The sequence below is a fragment of the Lynx rufus genome, unplaced genomic scaffold (assembly GCF_022079265.1).
Source record: "Lynx rufus isolate CCGP_SWC_20201006 ecotype Redwood Valley unplaced genomic scaffold, mLynRuf1.p SCAF_10, whole genome shotgun sequence".
Taxonomy (NCBI): domain Eukaryota; kingdom Metazoa; phylum Chordata; class Mammalia; order Carnivora; family Felidae; genus Lynx; species Lynx rufus.
In genome coordinates, this window is record NW_025814824.1 from 57,786,715 (window position 1) to 57,809,232 (window position 22,518).

The window sequence follows — 22,518 nt, forward strand, 5'->3', positions numbered from 1 at the left end:
ATTTTAAGGGAGGTCGGGTTGACCCGGGTGCCTTCTTTGGATGTGAGGCGGAAAGGATATTAAGAAGCTCATTCAGGGTAAAGAGAAGTGAAAGGGAGAGGTCCCTTTGGTTCAGGCTTGGACTTGCAAGTCTTGGAAAGGTCCGTCTCCTTTCTGAGCCTCAGTGACCCCCAGCCGCAAAGTTCGGGTGGTGTTAGAGGTGTTGTAAGAGCCCTTCCAGCTCTGACATCGTCTGATTGGGGAACGCTGGCTGCGGGACTCCGCTACACAAGCCGTCACACAGCTGTGTCCTAACAAAGAGCCGGGGTCTCGGGAATGTTCCCGCCCCCAGTAGGTTTTGGAACCTCCCAGAGGCCGAAGGGCGGGGCCTGAGCGCGCCGCAGCCAATCACTAAAGGTCCAGGGCGCCGGGGCGGGGCCTCCGCGAGCAGCCGCGGCGGCCAGGCTGGGTCCGAGCATCCCGTGGCTCCGGACCCCCTGGCCCGGATATGGCGGTCGTCCCGGCCTCCCGGCGAGGCGCGCTGCTGCTTCTCCTGGCCGTGGCGGAGGTCGCGGAGGTGGCAGGAGGCCTGGCCCCGGGCAGTGCGGGTGAGTAACTGCTGGAGCAACGGTTCGGGGCGGTCCGGGGCGGCCGCCTCAGCTCTCCAAGATGGCGCGGAGCAGGGGGCGGGGGTGCGCGCGACCCCCAGACCTGGACCTAGTGCGGTGACCCAGGGTCCGGAGGTCCCAGCGGGCGGGAGGGGGCGTCGAGACGGGACGAGCGAGGAGCCCTCCTCACTCCCGCTCTGTCCGCTGCGGTCATCTGCTGCCCTGGGAACAGTGACCCGGGTTCGAGGCCTTGCTCTGTCACCCACAGGGCAGGGGCCCCCGTCTCGGCCCTCAACCCCACACCGGGCTCAGGTCTCTGTCAGAAGAGGGTGAAATGCCTTCGCCTGGAACGGTGGCGAGGGTTGGATGGGATTTCCAAGGTGCAGGCGCCTTACCGCCGCCCTGGCCAGTTGTAACTTGACCCTCGGTTCAGTAAGGCAGACCTCGGGCGGCGAGCGTTGATGGGGCCCACAGCCTGCCAGGTTCAAGTCTCTGAAGAGAATCGGCCCGAGCCTGCTAAATCCACTTCTGCTGCCACCCGCGGTGGGTGCACTGTGTGTCCAAGGCAGCGCTGGGCTCTGGCGGGAGACAGATTAAGAATCAGTAAACTCTGCTTTCGGGGTGGGGGGTGGGGGGCGGCTAGCAGGCTTAAGGAGAGCTGTGTTCTTGCTCTTGAGGAATTAAACCAAGAATGGATAAGAAATTGTTCAGTGCTGGTAGAGTATCTCCCACGTGCCGGGCTTTAGGAGTTGATGCCAACTCCTGCCCTCTGCGATTTCTCTGGCCAGGAGGTGGGGTACCGCCGGACACAAGCCGCTGGAATTCAAGGCCAGAGTGTCCAGAGGAGATGGAAGGCTGTGGGTGCACAGAGGGAGAGAGATGACATCCATCGAGCGTAGGAGGAAAATTGAGAGATCCTCCAACTGCGCACACATTGAAAGATGGCTGGGATTTATACATGCAGGGTGGTGGGGATGTGCATTGCCTACAGGCAGAGACACGTAGAAAGAGCAGAATCAATCCCAACAAGGTTTTAAGGCAGTTTACAATGTTAAAAGTTTCTTTTTTGTTTTTGTTTTAAGAAAATAAAGTATTTAAAGGCGGGCGAGAATTGTGTCAGGAACTTGGGATTAGATAGTTAATTGTAATGGGGTTCCAAATTTAGCTGTCAGTTAGAAATCAAAGGAGAGGAAGAGAGAAAATAGGAATATGCTGTGTATTCTTGGCTAAGTCAGCTTACCTTTCTGGGCCCCATTTTTTCTCATTAAGTTGATCTAAAGCATTTCAAAGTTATGGCCCATAGAATACTAGTTGTCCATTCTCATCCCACAACCAGTTGATTCTGTTGGAAATATTAGAGTGGAGTAATTAAGAATATCTGAACAAGTTACTTAGCCTTAATCTTTCTGTGTGTTAATATCCACAGTTACTATATACATTACCTTTTGGATTTTATTGTGAGAATTAATTGAAGTAATACATGTTTGGAATTTAGAATAGCGTATAGTAAGCACTGAAATGTTACCTATTACATGTTTGGGAAACACTGCACATTGTACCCTTCTCTTATAAATTCACAAAACATGTTAGAGTCACGATAAAGGGTCCAAGGATGCTATAGTAAAGAAACTTGTTTGCTGGGGGAATGGGAAAAAGGCTAATAGGTATGAAGTTTCTTTTAACAAAAATGAAAGTGTTCTGAAATTAAGTAGTAGTGATGGTTGCACAACTCCATGAATATACTAAAAACAACTGAATTGTACACTTTACTAAGTTTGCTTATTTATTTAAAATTTTTAGATGTTTATTTATTTTTGACAGAGATAGAGCATGAGTGGGAGAAGGGCAGGGAGAGAGGGAGACACAGCATCTGAAGCAGCCTCTAGGCTCTGAGCTGTCAGCACACAGCCCGACCCGGGGCTCGAACTCACAGACCACGAGATCATGACCTGAGCTGAAGTCGGACGCTCAACCGACTGAGCCACCCAGGCGCCCCTAGTTTGTTTATTTATTTTGAGAAAGACAGAGATAGAGTAAGCCAAGAGTGGCAGAGAGAGAGAGAGGGAGAGAGAGAGAATCCAAAGCAGGCTCCGTGCTGCCAGCTGTGGAACCTGATGTGGGGCTCGAACCCATGAACCATGAGATTATAACCTTAGTGGAAACCAAGAGACTTAACCGATTGAGCCGCTCAGGCGCCCTGAATTGTACGCTTTAAAAGGGTGAGTTTAGGGGGAGCCTGGCTGGCTCAGCTAGTAGAGCATGTGACTCTCGATCTCCAGTTGTAAGTTCAAGACCCAGGTTGGGTGTAGAGATTACTTAAAAGGATATCTTTAAAAAATAAATAAAAGTCAAAAGGTGAATTTAGTGGTCATGATTGTTAATGTATAAACTAAGGCATATTAAAATTTTTAAGAGTTTATTTGAGCAAAAATTGATTTGAATCCAATATCACTGAATGGGAAGTGACAGGAGCTGGAGGAAAGATTTTCATAGAGAAGATGTGGAAGCAAAGCAAGGAAATTATTTGATTGGCTATAGGTTAAGAAGTTGCCTTATCCAGAAAGCCCAGGTGGCTGTTTGTGATTGGTTGACCCTAGGTTTCGATTTCTTAATCTTGAGGTATTATAAACTTAGGTTTTGGCCTGTATAAATAGGCTACTGAGGCATTAAAACCACCTCAGTCTAATGGCCTTCTTGTTTAATTAATGTAACCTGATTTGTATCTCAACAATTATAGAAAAAAAGAGATTCGTTTGCTTATAGAGCTCTTTTTTTGTTCATGACACCTAAAGGATGCTTTAGAAAATGCTGGGCTAGATAATTTCTAAAGACCCTTCCAGCTCTAAAAGTCCATGACAGCATAGAGTTTGCATTGTTTGATAAAAAAAAAAAAAAAAAATTTCAACTTTGAGCTAAAAGTGAGATTTGTCCCTTGTACTAAATTCTAGGAAGCATGTATTGCCTGGTCCTTACATAAAAGATATTGAATAATACAGTGGACAAAAGCTTCCACTGTGGATTTCAATCCTAAATAAAAATTGAGAACAAAATATTAAATTGTATTTCACTGAAGGCCTGCCTGGCTTTTATTCCTGATCAGTCTTCTTTTTCCTCTCCAAGACTGGGTACTCGTGTATCCTCTGGTATAAGGCTTTACAAGTCTTATTTGTTCTTAGAGATATTTATTGCTATTCCTGGGGGTGGAGGTGAAGGAATGATATTACTTACTCAGTGATTATTTTGTCTTGGGAAGTTTGGCCACACCTCTACATTGGAGTAGTGCCACTCTTCCTATCCCACTGTACTTTCCAATCTCAGCCCCACACGCTGCCCCCCTACCCCTGCCCATTTCTAATGTTCTCTTTGAAGGATGGGATGGGACCCTATGCTCAGATCTCAGGCTCTGTGTGTCATGGCACCTAATAGTAGCTCTGTTTCTATTTAAGATGTTTTGTAATGGTATGAAAGAAGGAAAGATGTAACATTAAGGGCTAAATTTCAGTAAGTTGACATTTAAGGAATTATGTAATAGCCTAGAATCCTGAAAAAGAATGTAATGAATTTTAAGTTAGAAAAAAGCAAACACTATCTAGAGGAAAGTAATAAAAAACAGATTCTCTTCACAAACACATATCTTGGCCCACATTGTGGAAAGAGCTAGGATTGGTGATAGACCAGATACAGTTTATTCTGGTGTGCTGAAAAAAGTTCCTGTCTCATATCCCTAGATTTAAGCAGTTTCAATAATCATACTTTTCACCCAAAGTGTGCCTCTTCTAGACAAAAAGTGGGACAATGTCAAGGAGGTGGTTATTATATACTTGAAATGTAGTTTTTAAAGCATTTTTTTTTTTTTATTTTATTTATTTTTGGGACAGAGAGAGACAGAGCATGAACGGGGGAGGGGCAGAGAGAGAGGGAGACACAGAATCGGAAACAGGCTCCAGGCTCCGAGCCATCAGCCCAGAGCCTGACGCGGGGCTCGAACTCACGGACCGCGAGATCGTGACCTGGCCGAAGTCGGACGCTCAACCGACTGCGCCACCCAGGCGCCCCTGAAATGTAGTTTTTAAAAGAACAAAGCATACTGCACGAGTTTGTCCATTTGAAAAATACTTATTGAGTGTTTGCTACATGTCAGGAACTGTTCTAGATACAGGTTTGCTGCTCTCAAGGAGTTTCCATTCTACCAGAGGAGAGATAGACAATCAACAGATAAATAAAATGATTTTTGATAGTGCTAAGTATGCTATGAAGGAAACCAGCTGATAACAGAATTGTGTGAGTAGAGGGGGGAGTTCTTTACATAGTGATGAGAAGAGAGGCCTCTTTGAAAAGGTAAAGTTCAGCAGCAAAATCTGAAGACTAAAGGTCTTAAGAAAGACAGAGATAGAGACCAGAAAGTGCAGAGGCCCTAAGGCAAGAAGGAACTGTTTGGTTGCAGCATAGGGCACAGGAGAGTAGGCTAGAGCTAATGATGCTGAGCCTTGCAAAAAGCCACATAAGGATTATTGTGCATTATTTTATTGTGCAGAAAGAAACTGGTAGACTATTATGTAAGAGATATAAGCTTTGATTTATATTTTAGATCACTCTAGCTGCTGAATGAAAAAAAAATGTGATCATGGTAGGGTAGGAGTAAAAGCAGGTTGACTAGAAGACCTCTGTAGTAGTTGAAGCAGGAGATAATGGTGACTTAGAGTGAAGTGATGGTGGAGATAGAAGAGGAGAGGTTCAAGATATATTGCTGATGGATTGGATGTGGGAAGTGAGGGAAAGAAAAATTAAAGATTATTTGTAGATTTTTTACCTTGAGCAGTTTTGGTTTTTTTTTTTTTTCAACGTTTATTTCCTTGAGCAATTTTGTAAAACATGATGCCATTTACTGACGTTGGGAAGATGGGTAGGAGCAGATTAGAGGAGAGTTGGCAGGTGAGCCAAGAGCATCAAAAGTTCTGTTTTTGTATATGTTTAAGATAGATATTAGGAATAACTGCCCTAGGTCTATTGCTCATTAAGCTAAATTTCATACCTGGCAGTAATCCATTAAGCAAATATTTGTTAAGCTGTTAATAGTGCCAGACACCGTGATAGGCACCAGATACAAAGTGATATGCAAAAACAGACATAGTCTCTGCTTTCATGGGGTTTATCGTTTAGTAGGAAATTCAGACATTAAATATCACCAATATATGTATATCTACATTGCTAACATTATGTGATTATAGTAGTATGTATCAGTTTATATTCTAAATCTGGAGAGTATTTCTGAGGAAAAATGTGATTTAGTCAAGTATATAGCACATAATGTGATGGGTGCTGTAAAGCACACAGATAACATGAAGACATCAAGAAAAGTATAGTATTAAGAGAAACTTTCTCATTATGGAATATACCACTGGGAGCCAGACTTTATACTTTTAGGTTCTTTGTTTTATAGATGGGAGGCCTGCAGCGTAGAATGAGCAAAGGAGTCATCCAAGAATACTGGCTATTAGCATCCGTGAGGAGGACCTTAAGGACAGTCCTTTGCTTTAGTTGTTTCATAATGATGAATGTCTAGGTTAAGGGTTTTTTGACCCCCTAAGGGAACAGAAACCAAGGCAGCTCAGGATTGGGGGCTAGTTGTGTAGCATCTAACAGGGAGACACATGGAAATCCAAAGGTAGGAAATTCAGCAGAGCAGCCCTGAGGGCTGCTGTGGGAACTGGAAAGCTGCCAGGAGCTAAGACTGCTGTTAGGGACAGTCTCTCTCTACCTTTCATAGCTTCTCGGTGCATCTCTTGCATTTCCCACTCACTCTCCACCAACCAGCTTCTTCTTTTTACTCATCGTTTCTGTACTACCATAAAATTTCAGCTTCCCCTGCCCCAACTCTTCTTGACCTATGGCTGCAGGGCCCATCCCCAGCTGGCTGCATACTTCTGTGCCTGCGTATGTGATTGTCCAATTTATCTTTTGTTCTAGGCCAAAACCTCTTATGATATTGCTAAATTATGGGTTAGTCACCATATGAAATGTGGTACTAAAGTGTTATGGTGGGAGAAATAAAACTTTTTGTACCTTTTGCTGGTAAAAGCCTTTGTATAACTTGGAAATTGTTACTTATTAACCAATGAATAACATTTTTTGAGCTGAACATTATGCTAAATGGATACAAGAAGTTTACAGTCAAACTGGGGATACCATAAGTACACGCATGATATGGTTAGAGAAGATTGAAATGTTAAGGTTGCCAGTTCTGACTAGAATATCAGGGCCAAAAAATCAAACAGAGCTTGGAGTTATTGGTACTAAGAGTTGAGGTAGGATTTAAAAGTTGAAAGTATTTGGGATTTAGGTCAGCAGGGAAAGGGCACTAAGCATTTCAGTCAGAAGGCAGTGTTCAAGGTAACTATAGGCTTTCCTTGTTGAAAAATAATAGAAGGTCAGGGAAGGTAAGGTTAAAGGAAGATTTGCAAAGTTTAGAATTGGAATCGCAAGAGGCCATTGTGGGCCCTTTATTAGAAGAGTGACATTATGAAAGGTCTATGTGGCAGTCATATTGGTAATTGGGAGGGGGAAGGGAGTTATTACCAGAAGACTTTGGGCTGCCCTCTGTAATCCCATATTGTCAGAATTATCAGAAGGTTTTTGAAAAGACTAGAAAGAAATATGTCAAAATGTCAACATAGGTTCTGGCAAGACAGTGGGACTATAGATCATTGTTCTTTTTACTTTCCAAAGCTTGGAGTTTCTTAGTGGAAAAAAAAAAGAATTATTTTAAAAATTTAAATGAATATAATTGGCTGTTTGGCAGGCAATGGAGAAGGATATCTGTAACTTGCCAATAATTCAGAAAAAAATACATATATCTTTCTAGATAAATAAAGCAGTATGACAAAATGTTAGCAATGTTGAATGCAGATAGTGCGTATATGGGTAATCACTTTACTGTTTGGCTCTTCCTTAGGTGATAATATATTTTGTATGTAAACCCAAACATACACATATCTTTAAAGGAATAAGTATAATGATTGCAAGAATGTACTTATAAGTTGAAGATGTAGTTGTCATTTAAATGCTTTAAAAGTGTCAATTTCCAGGCTGTTTTGAAAATAAAAATATGATTAAAAGTAAGATCAGAGGCACCTGGGTGGCTCAGTCGGTGGAGTGTCCAACTCGATTTCTGCTCAGGTCAAGATTCCAGGGTTGTAAGAATGAGCCTTACATCAGGCTCTGGCCTGAGCTTGGAGCCTACTTGAGATTCTCTCTCTCTCCCTCTGCCCCATGCCCCAGCTTACGCACATATGCACTCTCTCTGTCTCAAATTTTTTTAAAAAATGTTAAAAAAGAAAGTAAGATCAGCTTTTAAATGTTTTATTTATTTATTGCTTTAAATGTTTATTTATTTATTTTGAGAGAGAGAGTGAAAGAGTGCACATGCAGGCAAGTGAGTGCGAGCAGGGGAGGGGCAGAGAGAGAATCCCAAGCAGGCTTCATGCTGTCAGCACTGAGCCCAAGGCGGGGCTCTGTCCCACCAACCCAACCATGAGATCATGACCTGAGCCTAAATCAGAAGTTGGTTGCTCAAACAACTCAGCCACCCAGGCGCCCCAAGATCAGTTTTTTGTTAACATGTCTTTTTTATTTAAAATGACCTTTTCTAGTATCAGCTCAGATTTAGTTTTTTTCTCAACAGTGCGGGATATATATATGTATATATTCTGTTTTAGTAATTCTTTAGGAAGACATTAATTAGGAGGAATCTTTATTTTCTTTAGAAAAGAAAACAAGAATACCTTTTAATTAACTAAATTGAATTATAGCTTTTAGGAGGTTTTTGTGGCAAAATTCCTTTTAACTTCAAAAATCCTATGATTCTATGAATATTTTAGTTTTAGATTAGGGTGTGTATTTGTTGTTTTAAGTGCTGGTTGGTCTTAGAAGTTGCATTTTTCCCTTGTGGCTGGAGCATGTGCTTCCTGCTTACTTGCCTATCTTTAGTACACATGTGACCCAAACTATTAGCCAAACCTTGATGTTTCTAATTATTAGGTAATTCTGCTTGCATGTTTCTAGATTGTACCTCCTTAAAGCCAATATATATGTCTTTTAGCAATCTGTTTGGGTTTTTGTTTTATTAATTTTATAATTACAGACTCTTGGAATAAGAGTGCAAAATATGACACTTGTCCTTATGTGTCGTTAATGAGGATAACACCTGAGCTTTGTATTTTCATAATGTGAATATCAAATTTTATTTTGAACTAATTTACCTTTATCTGTTCCATTCCATTTCATGCAAATAAGCAGGTTTTAAACTATTTTTCTTGAAGAATAAGAAATTAGTTTAAAAACAAATTATAAATACAAAGTATTTTTAGAATCCATTGCCATATAAAAACATAAGGCTTTGGAGAGTTTTTTTGGATTCTAATTGTTAAATGACCCAATTAACCCATTTTAATAGCTCTAAAAAAGACAAAGACCTTTAATTACCATGTTAATTGCATTTGAATCCCTTCTCCTCATTCTTAATGAAGGCATATGAATTGATGTCTATTTGAAGACATTTATTTCTTGAAAAATATGCAGTGTTAAAGATTCTAACAAGTTTCAAAGGAAGGAAAATGTGCGCCAATGTAATAATGGCTAAGGTTAAGAAGAGGGTACGGAAAATGTGATGGAGTTTAGGTCCCCTGAGCCTGTTCATGGAGGGTGGCAGCCCTCTCAAGGGAGGAAATGCACTATTACAGAGGAATGCTCCATTGGGAGGGGGAAGGGAGTTATTACCAGAAGACTTTGGGCTGCCCTCTGTAATCCCATATTGTCAGAATTATCAGAAGGCTTTTGAAAAGACTAGAAAGAAATATGTCAAAATGTCAACATAGGTTCTGGCAAGACAGTGGGACTATAGATCATTGTTCTTTTTACTTTCCAAAGCTTGGAGTTTCTTAGTGAAAAAAAAGAATTATTTTAAAAATTTAACTTTGGGGGGTCACTACATTGTAAATTTGACCTTAACTATTAAATAGGAAAAAAATAGGCTTTTATATTTATGTTTTTAATAAAACTTTCCATTGTTACTGGACTTTTAATTATAACACATTTTGTTTCTGTTCTGAAATAGACCTTTGCTCCAAGAAACTGTTTTTCAAAAATCCCCAGGCCCAAATCAGACTCTTGTCTGCCTGATTGTTTACTTTTTGCTAAGCTTGTGCTTATTGGGACCATATGTTATCCTGAGTTATCTTTGCTCACGATCAGCTGGATTTTTTGCCCTCAAATGACCTTTGTGTTAGAGGCTAGTAGAAAGTGGCAATTTCTACAGGACTTCAAAAGAGTACATCATTATCACACAGGAGAGCCTTTTTTGTGTTTTGTTTTTCTTTTTCCTACCTGCCCTCCCCATTCTAATGAGTAATGAGGCTGGGGACATAACTAAATCTTAGAAGTTGGGGGTGGGGGGAAGCTTAGCATGGCATGGCAGGGAAGAAAGGGTGTTTTGAGAAAGCCTCATGAGTGATTGCCCCCCTCTCCCCTCGAATTAAAGTTTCTAAGAAAGTAACTATAGCTTTACAAACAAGGGACTTTTTCTTCTTCTGATTTAGTGACGTTTTTATATTCTTCAGAATTTGTAAGTCAAGCGTTTAGAACTTGAAGCCACTTTTTTTTTTTTCATAGAAATAATATTGGAAAGCCAGCCCCACAATTGTCTTCTATGGAACAACACTATAGTAATATGCCAGTAGTATCATATACTTTGACACTGTTTTATAGAGAACAATTTCCAGTTTTGAATGTAGAAGGCTTTCCTTGTAAGATCTAAAGAGGACTTATTTTATTCATCTATTTATTCTTTCCTTCCCCCCCATACAAATCCTACCTTCACTAAAAAAGCTCTTCTTTCATCTACTTTGTGTAATGAAATTGTATAGATTGCATTTGAAGAGATTATGTTGCAAATTTCTGTTTTAAACTATTGTATCAGATCCAGCTGTCTGAAATATTTTCATCTTCTTGTCTCTTTTGACAGCCCCTGATCAATCCAGCTAGCTGTATCTTTTTTCCATTCAGGTCCACTCTAGAATAATAACATGTCCCTGCTGATTATCTTTATAGCCAATTTATGCATTTCCTTAGGCTTGTAATGCTGCTTGGCAACATTTCTCCATTCCTCTAATTTCATGTTTCTCAAATTGGTATTCTGAAATTTAGTAAGTGGCATGAAAAAAATGTTCTGTGCTCTGAGAAGTCTGTCTACTTGGATCCCTTTTTGGGAGATTAATAATATATAAACATATTAAAGGCTTTGGTCCTGCAGTAAGGAATTCTCTGTAACTTTTTTTAGTCCTTATTTCCCAGTTTATTTGAACATGAAATTTTTCTCCTGAGGGATAGATATTAAAAGTCATGAGTAGAATACAAGTTTGAGGGACCTATTTATAGTTGCCTTTCTCTATTCTCTGAAGTGACTGTTCCACACTTCTACAATTTCACCTCAAGCCCCCAACCCCATCTCAACCCTTTTTGTTTTCAAACCTAATCTGTGTTTCACTAAAAAAAAAAATGGAGGCTGTCAGCTTTCCTCTTAATTTATTAGTGAGTGACCTTATATCCTACCCTCTTGTCTAGACTTTGTTCTACCATCAGACCGGATAAAGTCAGAGAACATAACATTTATTCACTGTTGTATCCCTAGCCCCAAACTCAGTGCCTTTTCTTTAACCCACATCCCTTTCCGGCAATCACCTCATTTCTCGAATCTCCTATTTCATCCACAACTGTGTGTATGACAGTTCAGTTCTGACACTAACCACCCAGAGTTAGAGCAGACTCTACAGGTTAAAGGGCATGATACTGAACAACACAACACTTAGCCCAGATACGAGCCGCCCTTAGGAGTCCCCAGGCCACCCACACTTCTGAACAACTGGCTATAAATCCGGGCTTCCCACAACCACCCCAGAATCAGTAATTCACTAGAATGATGCATAGAGCTCAGGGAAGCGTGATAGTTATGATCACAGTTTTATTATCAAGGATACAAATCAGGAAGACCAGCCAAATGAAGAGACATACACAGGATGAGGTCTGGGAGGAAATGCAGAGCTTCTGTGCCTTCTCCTCATAGAATCACCCTCCTGGCACACTAGCATCTTCACCAACTAGAAAGTTCCCCTGAGCTTTGATATCTAGTATTCATTAGAATTCCATCATATAGATAGACATGGTTGATTGGATTATTGGCCATATGGTTGAACTTGATGTCCATTTCCCTCTCCTGCTGGAGGTTGGGCTGATGTCCTGTGGCTCAAAGCCCCAGCCTTCTAAACATAAGGCTAGTGTTTCTGGCTAGGCCAGTCCCCATCCTGAAGCTATCTGAGGGGGGAGTCCACCTCACTAGCATAACAAAGATACAGCTATTACTCTAGAAATTCCCAGGATTTAGAGTCTTTCTCCAAGGAATCAGGGACCAAGGCCAACTAAAAAGGGGGAGGGAGGGTTTTCTTAACTTGATCCTGCTTCCTCCTGTAACTGCTACTCTCTTTTTCCCTCCCATTTCTGCCAGACTTCTTGAGAGCCTATATTTGTTGTTTATACTTCCACACCTCTGGTTTACTCCTTAGTATCATTCACTTCTACTCCACAGAATACCTTTTGAGGATTACTAAGTGGCCATTTCCTTTTTTGATTCTTCAATCTAACTTGTATGTTTGGGTTCATGACATTACTCCCTCTTCTTAATGCTACTCTCTCGAGGCTGACCTACCCCTCTGACTGTTGCATCTCTGTCTCTTTCCTTGTTCCTTCCCATGTCTCAGATTTTGTGTTTTTTGAATTTGGTGCTGTGGTCACTTCTCACTAGAACTCTCCCTAGACAATGTCACTCGTTTCCATGTACTATACCTCCTTTATACTGATGACTTCCAAATTGGATCTTTAGGCTTGACTTTACCTACAATCCAGGCTTGAATTTTCTGATTTTACTGGAATTTCCATCTGGGTGTCCGATAGGAACCTTATATTTAACATGTCCAAAACAAAATTCACTTCCTTTTTATCTTTTAGTCTTACATTATAGGCACAATAATAGAATCTAGCCTATAGAGTAATTATAAGGATTGAATGAGGTGTAATGCATAAAGCAAATTTAGTAAAATTCTGGCACACAGAAAGTGTGTATGACCATCTCCCCTGTTAGCCTGCAAGCTTCTTTAGGGCAGGGACCATGTCCTCAAACCCAGCACTGGCCTTGGCTTGTGATAGGTATGTGGTAAAAGTTTGTTGAGTTAAAATGAATAATAATCTGTTGAATAAGTGGTTTGTGTAGCCATCTGATTTAGTTTAATCATCTTTTTAAATTAATAGTGGGCAACATCTGGTGTTTATTTTTTCTCCTAGGTGCACTGTGTTGTAATCATTCAAAGGATAACCAAATGTGCCATGACGTATGTGAACAGGTAAGCTTATGTAATAATTGTTAAGGCTATTGGTTATGTAACTGTTTATGTGAAGTATAATTGTTTCGGAGAAATCTGTTGGACAGCACCTTAACCAAGTGATCACAGTTCACATCACCAGTAATGGAACAAATTAATGTGTGTCTGCTGACATGATTCACTGAAAAGGAGCACAGCATCTTTAGTAGGATTCCTGCCAAAAATGCATAACCTGAATCATTGAAGAAACAATAGGGCAAACCAAAATTGAGGGATATTCCTCAAAACAACAGCCTGAAGTCTTCAAAGTTATCAGTGTTAAGAAACTTCAAGATTAAAGGGAACTACAGAGATATGACACTAAATGCAATATGTGATCCTGGAATTTAAAAAAAAATGCTATCAATAACGTTATTGGGATAAATTGGTGAAATTTGAATATGGGCTCTAGTAATAATGTATCAATGCTGTGATCCTAAATTTGGTGATTGTATTGCAGTGACATAGGACAGTGTCCTTGCTCTTGGGAGATAACATGCTGGGATTTAGGAATAAATGATCATGTCTGTAATGAATTATAAAATGTTCCAAAATAGCAATAATATCTGTGTATGTAGAGAGAGTTAAAGCAAATGTTGCAAAATGTTAATAATGAGTAATCTACATGAAGACTATGTGGGTGTTGTACTGCTCTTCAAACTTTACTGTGAATTTGAATTTTTCTGGTTGAACCTTTTAAGTAAAATTCCACTGAGACAATACCTGGTCATAAAGTCTGCCTTTCATCCCCTTGGTTGTGTAGTGCTGGCCTTGGCACTTGAGAATGAATGGCCTCAATTGCCTTTTAAAGAGTTTTCAATAATGTAGATTTTGTCACTGCCTAAAATTTAGAGAGCTACCTAACTGGGATTAAAACTTCTCTCAAACAATATTGTGAATTTAGAAAGATTTTGCAAGATACTCTCTAATTATAAAACAAGACAGTGACTCAGCTCATCTAGGTAACTGCTAGAGACTTCATGTCAAAACAATATAGCAAATTAAGTTTTCTGCAAATTTACTGCCAGAACAGTAGCTTTTAAAAGCAGAAATGGTCCCTAGATAGTGTCACCATAAGGGAGCTTTTAAAATAGTTCTGCTGCTTTTGGAAACACTGCTTTCCTAACTTTGCTTATTTAATGAATAAATCTGGTCATTTATCCTGTAGAGTTTCTCACAATCTGAATTATGCTGTTTGTAACCCATGATATCATTTAATGTGTTCCTCTTTCCTCTGTATGTCTTAGTAAGTGGTAGGTAGATTTAAAGCAGGGCTATCCAGAGAGCTTTCTGCAGTGATGAAAATATTCTGTATCTGTGTGATCCAATATAGTAGCCACAGCTATATGTGCCAGGTAAACATTTGAAATGTGTTTAAAGAAGTTGAGGAAAGGTGTGCCTAGGTGGCTCAGCCAGTTAAGCATCACTTTTGGTTTGGGCTCAGATCATGATCTCATCGTGGGTTCAAGCTGAGTCAGGCTCCTCACTGACAGTGTGGGGCCTGCTTGAGATTCTGTCTCTCCCTCCCTCTCTCTCTGCCCTACCCCACTTGTTTGCACTTACTCTCTCTGTCTCTCAAAATAAATAAATAAACTTAAAAAAAAAAGAGATTGAAGAGAAAGAGAAGTTTGAGGAACTGAGTTTAAATTTTATTTGATTTTAACTGATTTGAGTTTGAATTTAGATGGTCACACATGGCTAGCAGTTACCTAATGAGACAAGTCCAGAGGCTTGATAAGATTCAGGTTAGGTTTTTGTTTTGTTTTGTTTGTTCAGCAGATCTTACTTATAATGTTTGTGTCTGGTTGTCTCTTTTTGTAATTAACATTACAGCCATTCTTGATAATTGCCTAAATGCATTAATTCACTAGGGGTTGCAAAATGGTGATATTCTAGCTCTTGTCACTTATTAATTATAGTTGATAGTTTGGGAGAAAAATGGCTATTAAAACTAACTGGAGATAAATCCTTTTTCATTGTCCTTAGCACTCATGGATTTCACAGTCTTGACTATTTGCAGGTAACCGTGAAGTTCTGTCTGATACATGTAATGGTTTATAATTTACTGAGACATCAAATTGTAATCACATTAATTAAAGTTCTATTTTGGAAGAGAGCCAGTTAGCCTGGTGAACAAACTTGTCAGCTCCTCAGCATCTTTATTAAAAATGACTTTGTGCCTCCTGAAATCACTGCTGCACTATATGATAACTAACTTGGATGTAAATTAAAAAAAATAAATTAAATAAAAATGAAAAAATAAAATAAAAGCCCCTACCCCCCCCACCATGACTTTGTCTCTATTTAATGCCATTTTATGGAAGTTTGTGCCATAATGCTATTCACAAATTTGTTCGTCACTAATATCAAGGATATGACATAATCTGTTTTACATTGTCATCAGTTAACTAAAAGCAGTTTATAGAACAGTTTAGAATGAACTTTTTTTTTCTTTTCTGTTTTCTTCTTTCTTTTTCTCCTTTGTTCTCCAACAGATTTGGTAGCCCGGTTTTCTCCATTTTTGGTCATTAGAAAAGGGTCTAGACTTGCATATATGGACTTTCTTGATTATTTGCCAAACTAACCAACCTTTTAAGAGATGTTAACTTTCAAAAGGTTTTCCATTTATAAAAGGAAGTTGGAAAATATTCTAGACAACTGATAAGTATAGAGGACAATAAATTTTGCCCATTTTTATTTCTTACCAAAAAAAAATGCCACAAAAACCTTTTGTTTTGTTTTGTTTTGTTTTGTCAAATAGATATTCTCCTCAAAAAGTGAATCCCGACTAAAGCATCTGTTACAGCGAGCCCCAGATTATTGCCCTGAAACAATGGTAGGTCTTGTTTAACTTAACTATGGAAGCTTTTGTCTAAATGAAGCCATCTAATGAGTTAACTCCTTGATTCAGGAAATTTTTCAAAATGGTTTGAGGTTGTGATCAGATTAAAATGTTCGATTTAGCAAGGTACTTTTAAAAGATCATCACACAGATTGCTCGGTAGATATTATCTTTCATCTTTTGTCATTTATCCTATAATGTAGGTATAAAAATAATATTAAATGTACATGTATTGCAGTCCTTAAATTTCATTATAAAGTTTATCTGGAATTTGGAATTTTACTCATTATTTTGACAATTTTATGAAAACCATAGTAACTAAATCTTATATTTATTTTGATTTTCAAAAGTTAAATTTGGGGTAAGGGGAAATGTGTGACTTTTCATTATTCCTATCTTCCCATTTTTTGGTGTACTATAGATATATTGGCTTGCCTGTCTGAATCATGTAACTTAACATGTCTCCAGTGCTGGGGCCATTCTCAGTGTTCGGGATATTCATGGGCTAGGCTCAGGAAGTCTGAGCTTTACCTTTTTAGATATGGTAGCTTGCATTATGTGAGGCGGGAAATGTTGATCAAACAATTCTGACTGACACATTTGCCTTTACTCGCTCTACAGACACTTTGTCTTTTGCTTAGAAACAGTGATTCCAGTAAGCATCCTGAGAACCCAGACTCCTCATTAGTGCTCTTAGATGGGAAGATGGGAAAAGAGCAAGCAATATTTTTGCATCTCAGTTTTATTTTTTCCCCCTGAATAGCTGCTTGATACTCATGTAGTCTTAGAACATTGATTAAATAGAGACAAACATAATCAAATTAGCTGTACATAATTTCTGTATGAATTGTCATATTTAGGAACTGGTTATATAAAAGCCTTTTGGTGATTGCAATTTTAGGTTGAAATTTGGAGTTGTATGAATTCATCTTTGCCAGGTAAGCAATAGCTAAATAACATTTGGCATTTTATCTTTAAAAACTTATTTTGTGATTGTAAAATCTGTGTCTTAGTCCTGTAACCTAATGTATCCCCTTGAGTTCCTATCTTCTCTTTTTGGTAGGCACCCAAATTTTCAAATGTATAATTTATTCTCATTCACTCAGTAATTAATTGTGCTCTTGTCTCTACTTCTACCATTCTAGTGAAACTGGTCTTTGCAAGTTCACCGGGATCTCATGGTACCTAAATCTTATGGCCTTTTCTCAGTCCTTATCACCTTTGACTGCCTTGCAGCACTGTTGACTGTTACCTCCTTATGACTCCACCTTGGCCTCATGACCTTATCCTCTCTTACCTCCCCTCTCCCCCCATAAGGACTTGGGTCATTCCTTCCCTTTTCCATCCACACTTACCCTGATAATTGCTTTCCTTCCCAGAACTGTTAACTAATCAGCCCTGGGAAGACAACCTTCAAATCCAAGTTATAGCTCACAACTTCTAGATATGTCTACCTGGATCTCTGCATCCTGGTGACAACTGAAGTGCAAACCTAAAACCAGACTCATAACGGCCTGTCTTGTGAATGACACTAGACTGGAATCCCTCAAGTTACCTTTGATTGCTTTTTCTTTTTAGCTCTATTGACTCTCCCCTGGGAAAATCTTGCATCTGTCCTTTCTACTCCTACCATTATTGTTATGCTCTTGGGGTAGACTGTTGTAACAACCTTGTAGCTGGTATTTCAACATATCATAGCTGTCCTCCCCGGCTCCTTCAAAAAGAAGAAAATCTCTCCGGGGATATCCACTTCCATCAAAATAAAGCTCAGACTCCCTAGCCTGGCATTCACAGTCTTCCAGTTCTGGTTAAAGCCAGTGCCTTAAAAGGAAAAAAGGAAGTGTGTTTTATGTATCTCTGAACTCTAAAGGCTTTCACACTGTTTGAAGTTTGTATTTCAAACAAGTTGGACTATTTTCCTTCTTGGAATTGGCCATATCCTTGCTTGTTCTCTCAATTATCCGTCTACCTAATGTTCTGGAACTATTTGTATATAATATATATCTAAGATAGTATACCTCCATATGTAATCTCCATAATTGGATAAATCATATATTTTATCTATTTCATAGCCCATACAATACCTAATGGAGTCCTTTGTACATAATATTATAAATGCTTATTGGACAATTTAATAGTTTCTAAGAGGCTACCAGGTGTATGGAAGCAGCAATATACTGCAGTAGGGTATAAAAGTTCACAGAATTTATGACCTACGTTGGTTCCATTCAAAATAATGAAAATGTGAGTGATTCTGAAAGTAAGCACCAGAGATTTAGAGGAAACTGTACTAAGCAATGGGACTAGATGCAAGTCTCTTGCCCTTTGTACCATTAAAACATGTAGGGATACAGAAGCTTACGATACTCAGTATTTCTAGCCAATTTTAAAAATAGGGGTGGTTTATAATTTTCAGAGCTTTGTCCATCTGCAGGCCATTTGTTTACTTTTGTTTTTTAGCAGAATGTTTCTATTTGTTGTGTTAAGTCCTAATTTCATTTGGAGAACTATGTTAGCTATTGCATTGAATTCTTTATACCTTCAATTTAATATATTATTATATTAAATAATAATATAACTTAGATGTGAATTTGCAGACATATGTATTACATGGAAGCAGTGTAAAATATTTCTGAAAATAGATAAGGTGAAATATGCCACATGCTATGAGCATATGTCTTTTCTCTTTTCATAATTACTACTTGTGTCTCCTAATTTTATCCTAGGAGTCATTCGTTGACATTTATACTTGCAAAAGTGGATGTAAAAAATTCATTAGAACACTTTTTATAATTGCATCACCTTTTGATATCACAGTAATTTGGTTGGACAACAGCTGCTGAGTATAAACTGCAACAGAGTAGTCATTTTGCCCCATAATTAAGTGTACCCACCAAAGTCCATTCTTACCCACAGAAGATGTATTTTTCTGTTCAATAAGTATCAATTTCTAAACAGCATCATAGGTTTTACACCATTCTAGTTACTTAATATTTTGAGTACAATAATCCTTATGCCCTTTTTGTTTGTTTGCATGTTAAGTTAGATTGGAATCTTTGCCTCTGATTCACAGTCTTTGCCTCTGATTCACTCTCCTTATTTTCCTTAACCTGTGTGTCCTGTAGAGATGCTGTTTACCCAAGAGGGAGAGTGATCTAGAGAGTTTAGGGTGGGCAGAGGGAAGAGAGAAAAAAACAGAGCACCTGGTAAGGGCCTCTGAGAAGACTGGCAGCATTGGGAGTAAGCAGGGGAGGAGGGCCTTAATAATTTTGAGGCCTTGTTATCTGAGCTAGTTTTCCTGTAGACACCTGCTTTGACTTTTACTGGTATCCACAAACCAATTGGGCATGCCATTTGTGTTTCTTACTCCTTATGACTGAAACATTTGAACTTTTTGTTTTTAAGGTGTGTTTAAGAAGTCTGATGGCTGGGTTGGCTTAGGCTGCTGTGAACTGGCTATTACCTTGGAGTGTCGACAGGCATGCAAGCAGGTAACATGGCAATCAGGCTCGTGAGCAGCATGGGATACAGTTTGAGTATTAGCTGCGTCTATGTCTTGGACCTTGCCCACCTCATACCTTTGGAGGGGTGACCCATAAAAACTACAAATTTAGCATTTCTTACATAGACCACTTCCTTTTAGACGTGCTGCTTTCTCATTTGTGGCTGCTGCATGTAAGACACTCAACCTTCTCTTATTCTTTCTTAACTTTTCTCTGCCCTGCAAAGAAAGAACATTACAGGAGCCGAGGCCTTTTGTACTTTCCTGTGGTCATGCTTAGTCAGTGCTGAGTGACTCCGAATGGTTGTGTAAATTTAGAGTATGCTTGGATGAGAGCAGATGACACAGTTGGCTTATTTCGCTTTCATCTTCCGTTGTCTCTTTCATCATGGGTTTACCCTGGGCATGTTCTTTTATCCCTTCTCTGCTCCTGAGGTGAGCATGACTCCTACGGTGAACTGTGACTTCTCTTTGATCTGATAGATCTCTGGTCCAATTCAAGTTGAGTTCTTCCTCACTGTGTATATTTTCATAGTGGTTCCTCAGAGTGCTGTGGGAGAACTGGTCTCCTAGCTCCTCATACTCCCAAGCGGTGAGAGTAGATTAAGTGGGAAATTTAGATGGACCTGAAATCACAGCTGGAGAGCCTTCTCTTACTTTCTTCTTCTAGTGACTGGTTTCTGGACCAGAGTACATGAGACATGGTGTCACCTTTACTTTCATACAGACCACTGTGCTGTTTAGCCTGAGCAACACTCTTTGAGCAGTGTACAGTCTAGTGATCTGCTGCTGTGCTCCAGCCATTGAGGTGAAGCTGAGTTGCAGAGGCTTGAACTGTAATGGATGGGGGGGTGGGAGGGTGCATAAAGAGAATTACATAAAAATTACTTTTGTTAATTGCCTGACAAAGCCTTTTCCTCTTTAGTTGCCCCCTCCATTGCATATGGATCTTTGCTGAGGAAATTGGCTCGTAAGTCAGTAGGAGAATTTAGAATATGAAGGGTTAAAGAAAAAGCAAAATATAAATGCCCTGGCAGAGCTTCACAAGAAAATTTGCTACAGAGTGGATTTCAACTAAGAAAAAAAATTCTCTGATTTACATTTTCTTCAAAGTCATCTAGTTTCTGAAATAACAAAAGGACCCTGTTATTATGTGAGATTAAAGCCATAAAAGAGCAAAGCTTTAGCATATCGGGTAGGTTCTGGGGCTGATGTTTATTTTAAAGAACTTGCATGAAATTTGTTTGTTGTATTTTAGGAACTTTTAAATATTAGAGCATAAGGTTTTTCTTGATGAAATAAAGAATACGAAACCAAGTAACATATATTAATTTGTGTTCTTTTTGTCCTGTGTTGAATAGTATGTGTAATAAATTAATGGAGAAATTTGTTATCTTTTAGGCATCTTCAAAAAATGATATTTCCAAAGTTTGCAGAAAAGAATATGAGGTATGCATTTGGTTTAACAACTTTGGATAGACCAATTCAGATATTATCAGAATTGATAAAAATCACTTAAATTTTCAAAGTGAATTCATTCTTACATAAATTACCTTTTACTTTACAGAAAATATAGCCTTATTGACAAAATGTAGCCTTATCATTTACCTTGTTTAGAAATGTCATGACTTTAATTGACTTGTCAAAATTGAACATTAATTTTAAGGAAATGCCCTGTTAACTATACATGAGTTAAAAATAAAATCTTAAAGTTAAAAAAATATTTTTCAAGAAATGTCTAAATCACATATACAGAGGCTTTAACCTATATTGTATTCATAACAGCAACTGGTTATACCCAAGTGTAAAATAGTTTTTCTAAAGTTCCATATCCTCTTTTGCCCCCTTTCCTATGCCTTGATCTATGCAGGTATCCATCTTTATTAACTGTCTCTAATTGGAAGAAATAAAATCACACTGCCAGTGTGAGTAGCTTCAAACTTTTGCAGCTCTCGCATTTGGTGGAAAAAAGTAGTAAATTACAAAGGCTGTATTAAATCTGAAGGATTCTTGTCTCCCAATGGTGGTATTTCAAGCACTGTGGTATGTAGATGGGTCAGTTCCTAGGGAGGAGGTAGAGGAGGTATTTCATGTCATGCAAATATGTACAGAAGATTGTCCCTGATGTGAAAAAGCTCCTCATTGGACTACTTCCTTCAGTTTCTAGAAGTCCATTGTTAAATGTGACATTATTGTTTTACATAGTGTAAGACCATGCAGTTAAGGATACTTACATGCATATTCCTCATTCATCATTTTACCTGTAAACATTGGGATTCCTATTGCTTTTAATAGTCTGTATTCTCTTGGAGAAGAAAGATAGAACAGGTCTCTTAACAGCTTCTAGATTATAGTTCTTTTTTTTCTTTTCTCAATGCCTATAATTATATCTCTTGATTAATATTTTTAAATTGGAAAAATCTTACCATTTGTCCCTTTGTACTGTTTGCTAAGTTATATCTGTTTCTCTGAAGACAAATTTCCAAATTAATTGCAACTCTCCTCTGTTCTTATGAAAAGGAGCCTTGCTGCAAAGAAATAAAAGAGCTTTCTTTTTTTTTCTTATCTCTCTACCTTTAAAATAACTAGTATTAGTTTCTCTTGAACAAAGTGGCTAACTGTGATAATTCCTTCTTTTCTCCCACATGATGTCTGACACTGTCCATCTTCTGTAGCCTGTCCTCCATTATTTTAGTGTGCTTCCTTCTCTTGTCTGGATTTCTGCATTGCCCTAGGAAGTCTGCCAGTATGTGTTGATGAAGGACGGGACAGGAAAGGTAAGAGAGATAAGTTCTGTCCTATGAGAGAAATACTAAGGATAGTTTACTTTTCCAGTCTATCCTCCCTTACTGGCCTAGAATTAAGCAACTATTTTCAAAAAAAATCTATGCCGAGAGGGTTCTTTTACACATGTATATATATATATATATATATATACATATATATAAAATATATATATTTTATATATATATACATGTGTAAAATATATATGTAAAATACATATATGTACTATAATATATATAAGAAATATACATATGTAATATAAATCCATTAAAAACTGACCCTATAATTTATTAAAGATAATTCAAGACAATTTGATTTCTTATGTATTACTTAGAAATA

General features: G+C 38.6%; 1 protein-coding gene across 1 annotated transcript in view; it reads left to right on the plus strand.

Annotated features, from left to right (window-relative positions):
* Positions 1-487: 487 nt before the first annotated feature.
* The window catches only part of RECK (reversion inducing cysteine rich protein with kazal motifs), an 84,339-nt gene continuing 62,308 nt past the window's right edge, over positions 488-22,518 (plus strand). The window contains exons 1-6 of the mRNA XM_047098894.1: positions 488-587; positions 12,975-13,033; positions 15,813-15,887; positions 16,795-16,831; positions 19,299-19,384; positions 20,797-20,844. Coding sequence (XP_046954850.1) covers positions 488-587; positions 12,975-13,033; positions 15,813-15,887; positions 16,795-16,831; positions 19,299-19,384; positions 20,797-20,844 — 405 coding nt within the window. The remainder of the gene's footprint in view (positions 588-12,974; positions 13,034-15,812; positions 15,888-16,794; positions 16,832-19,298; positions 19,385-20,796; positions 20,845-22,518) is intronic.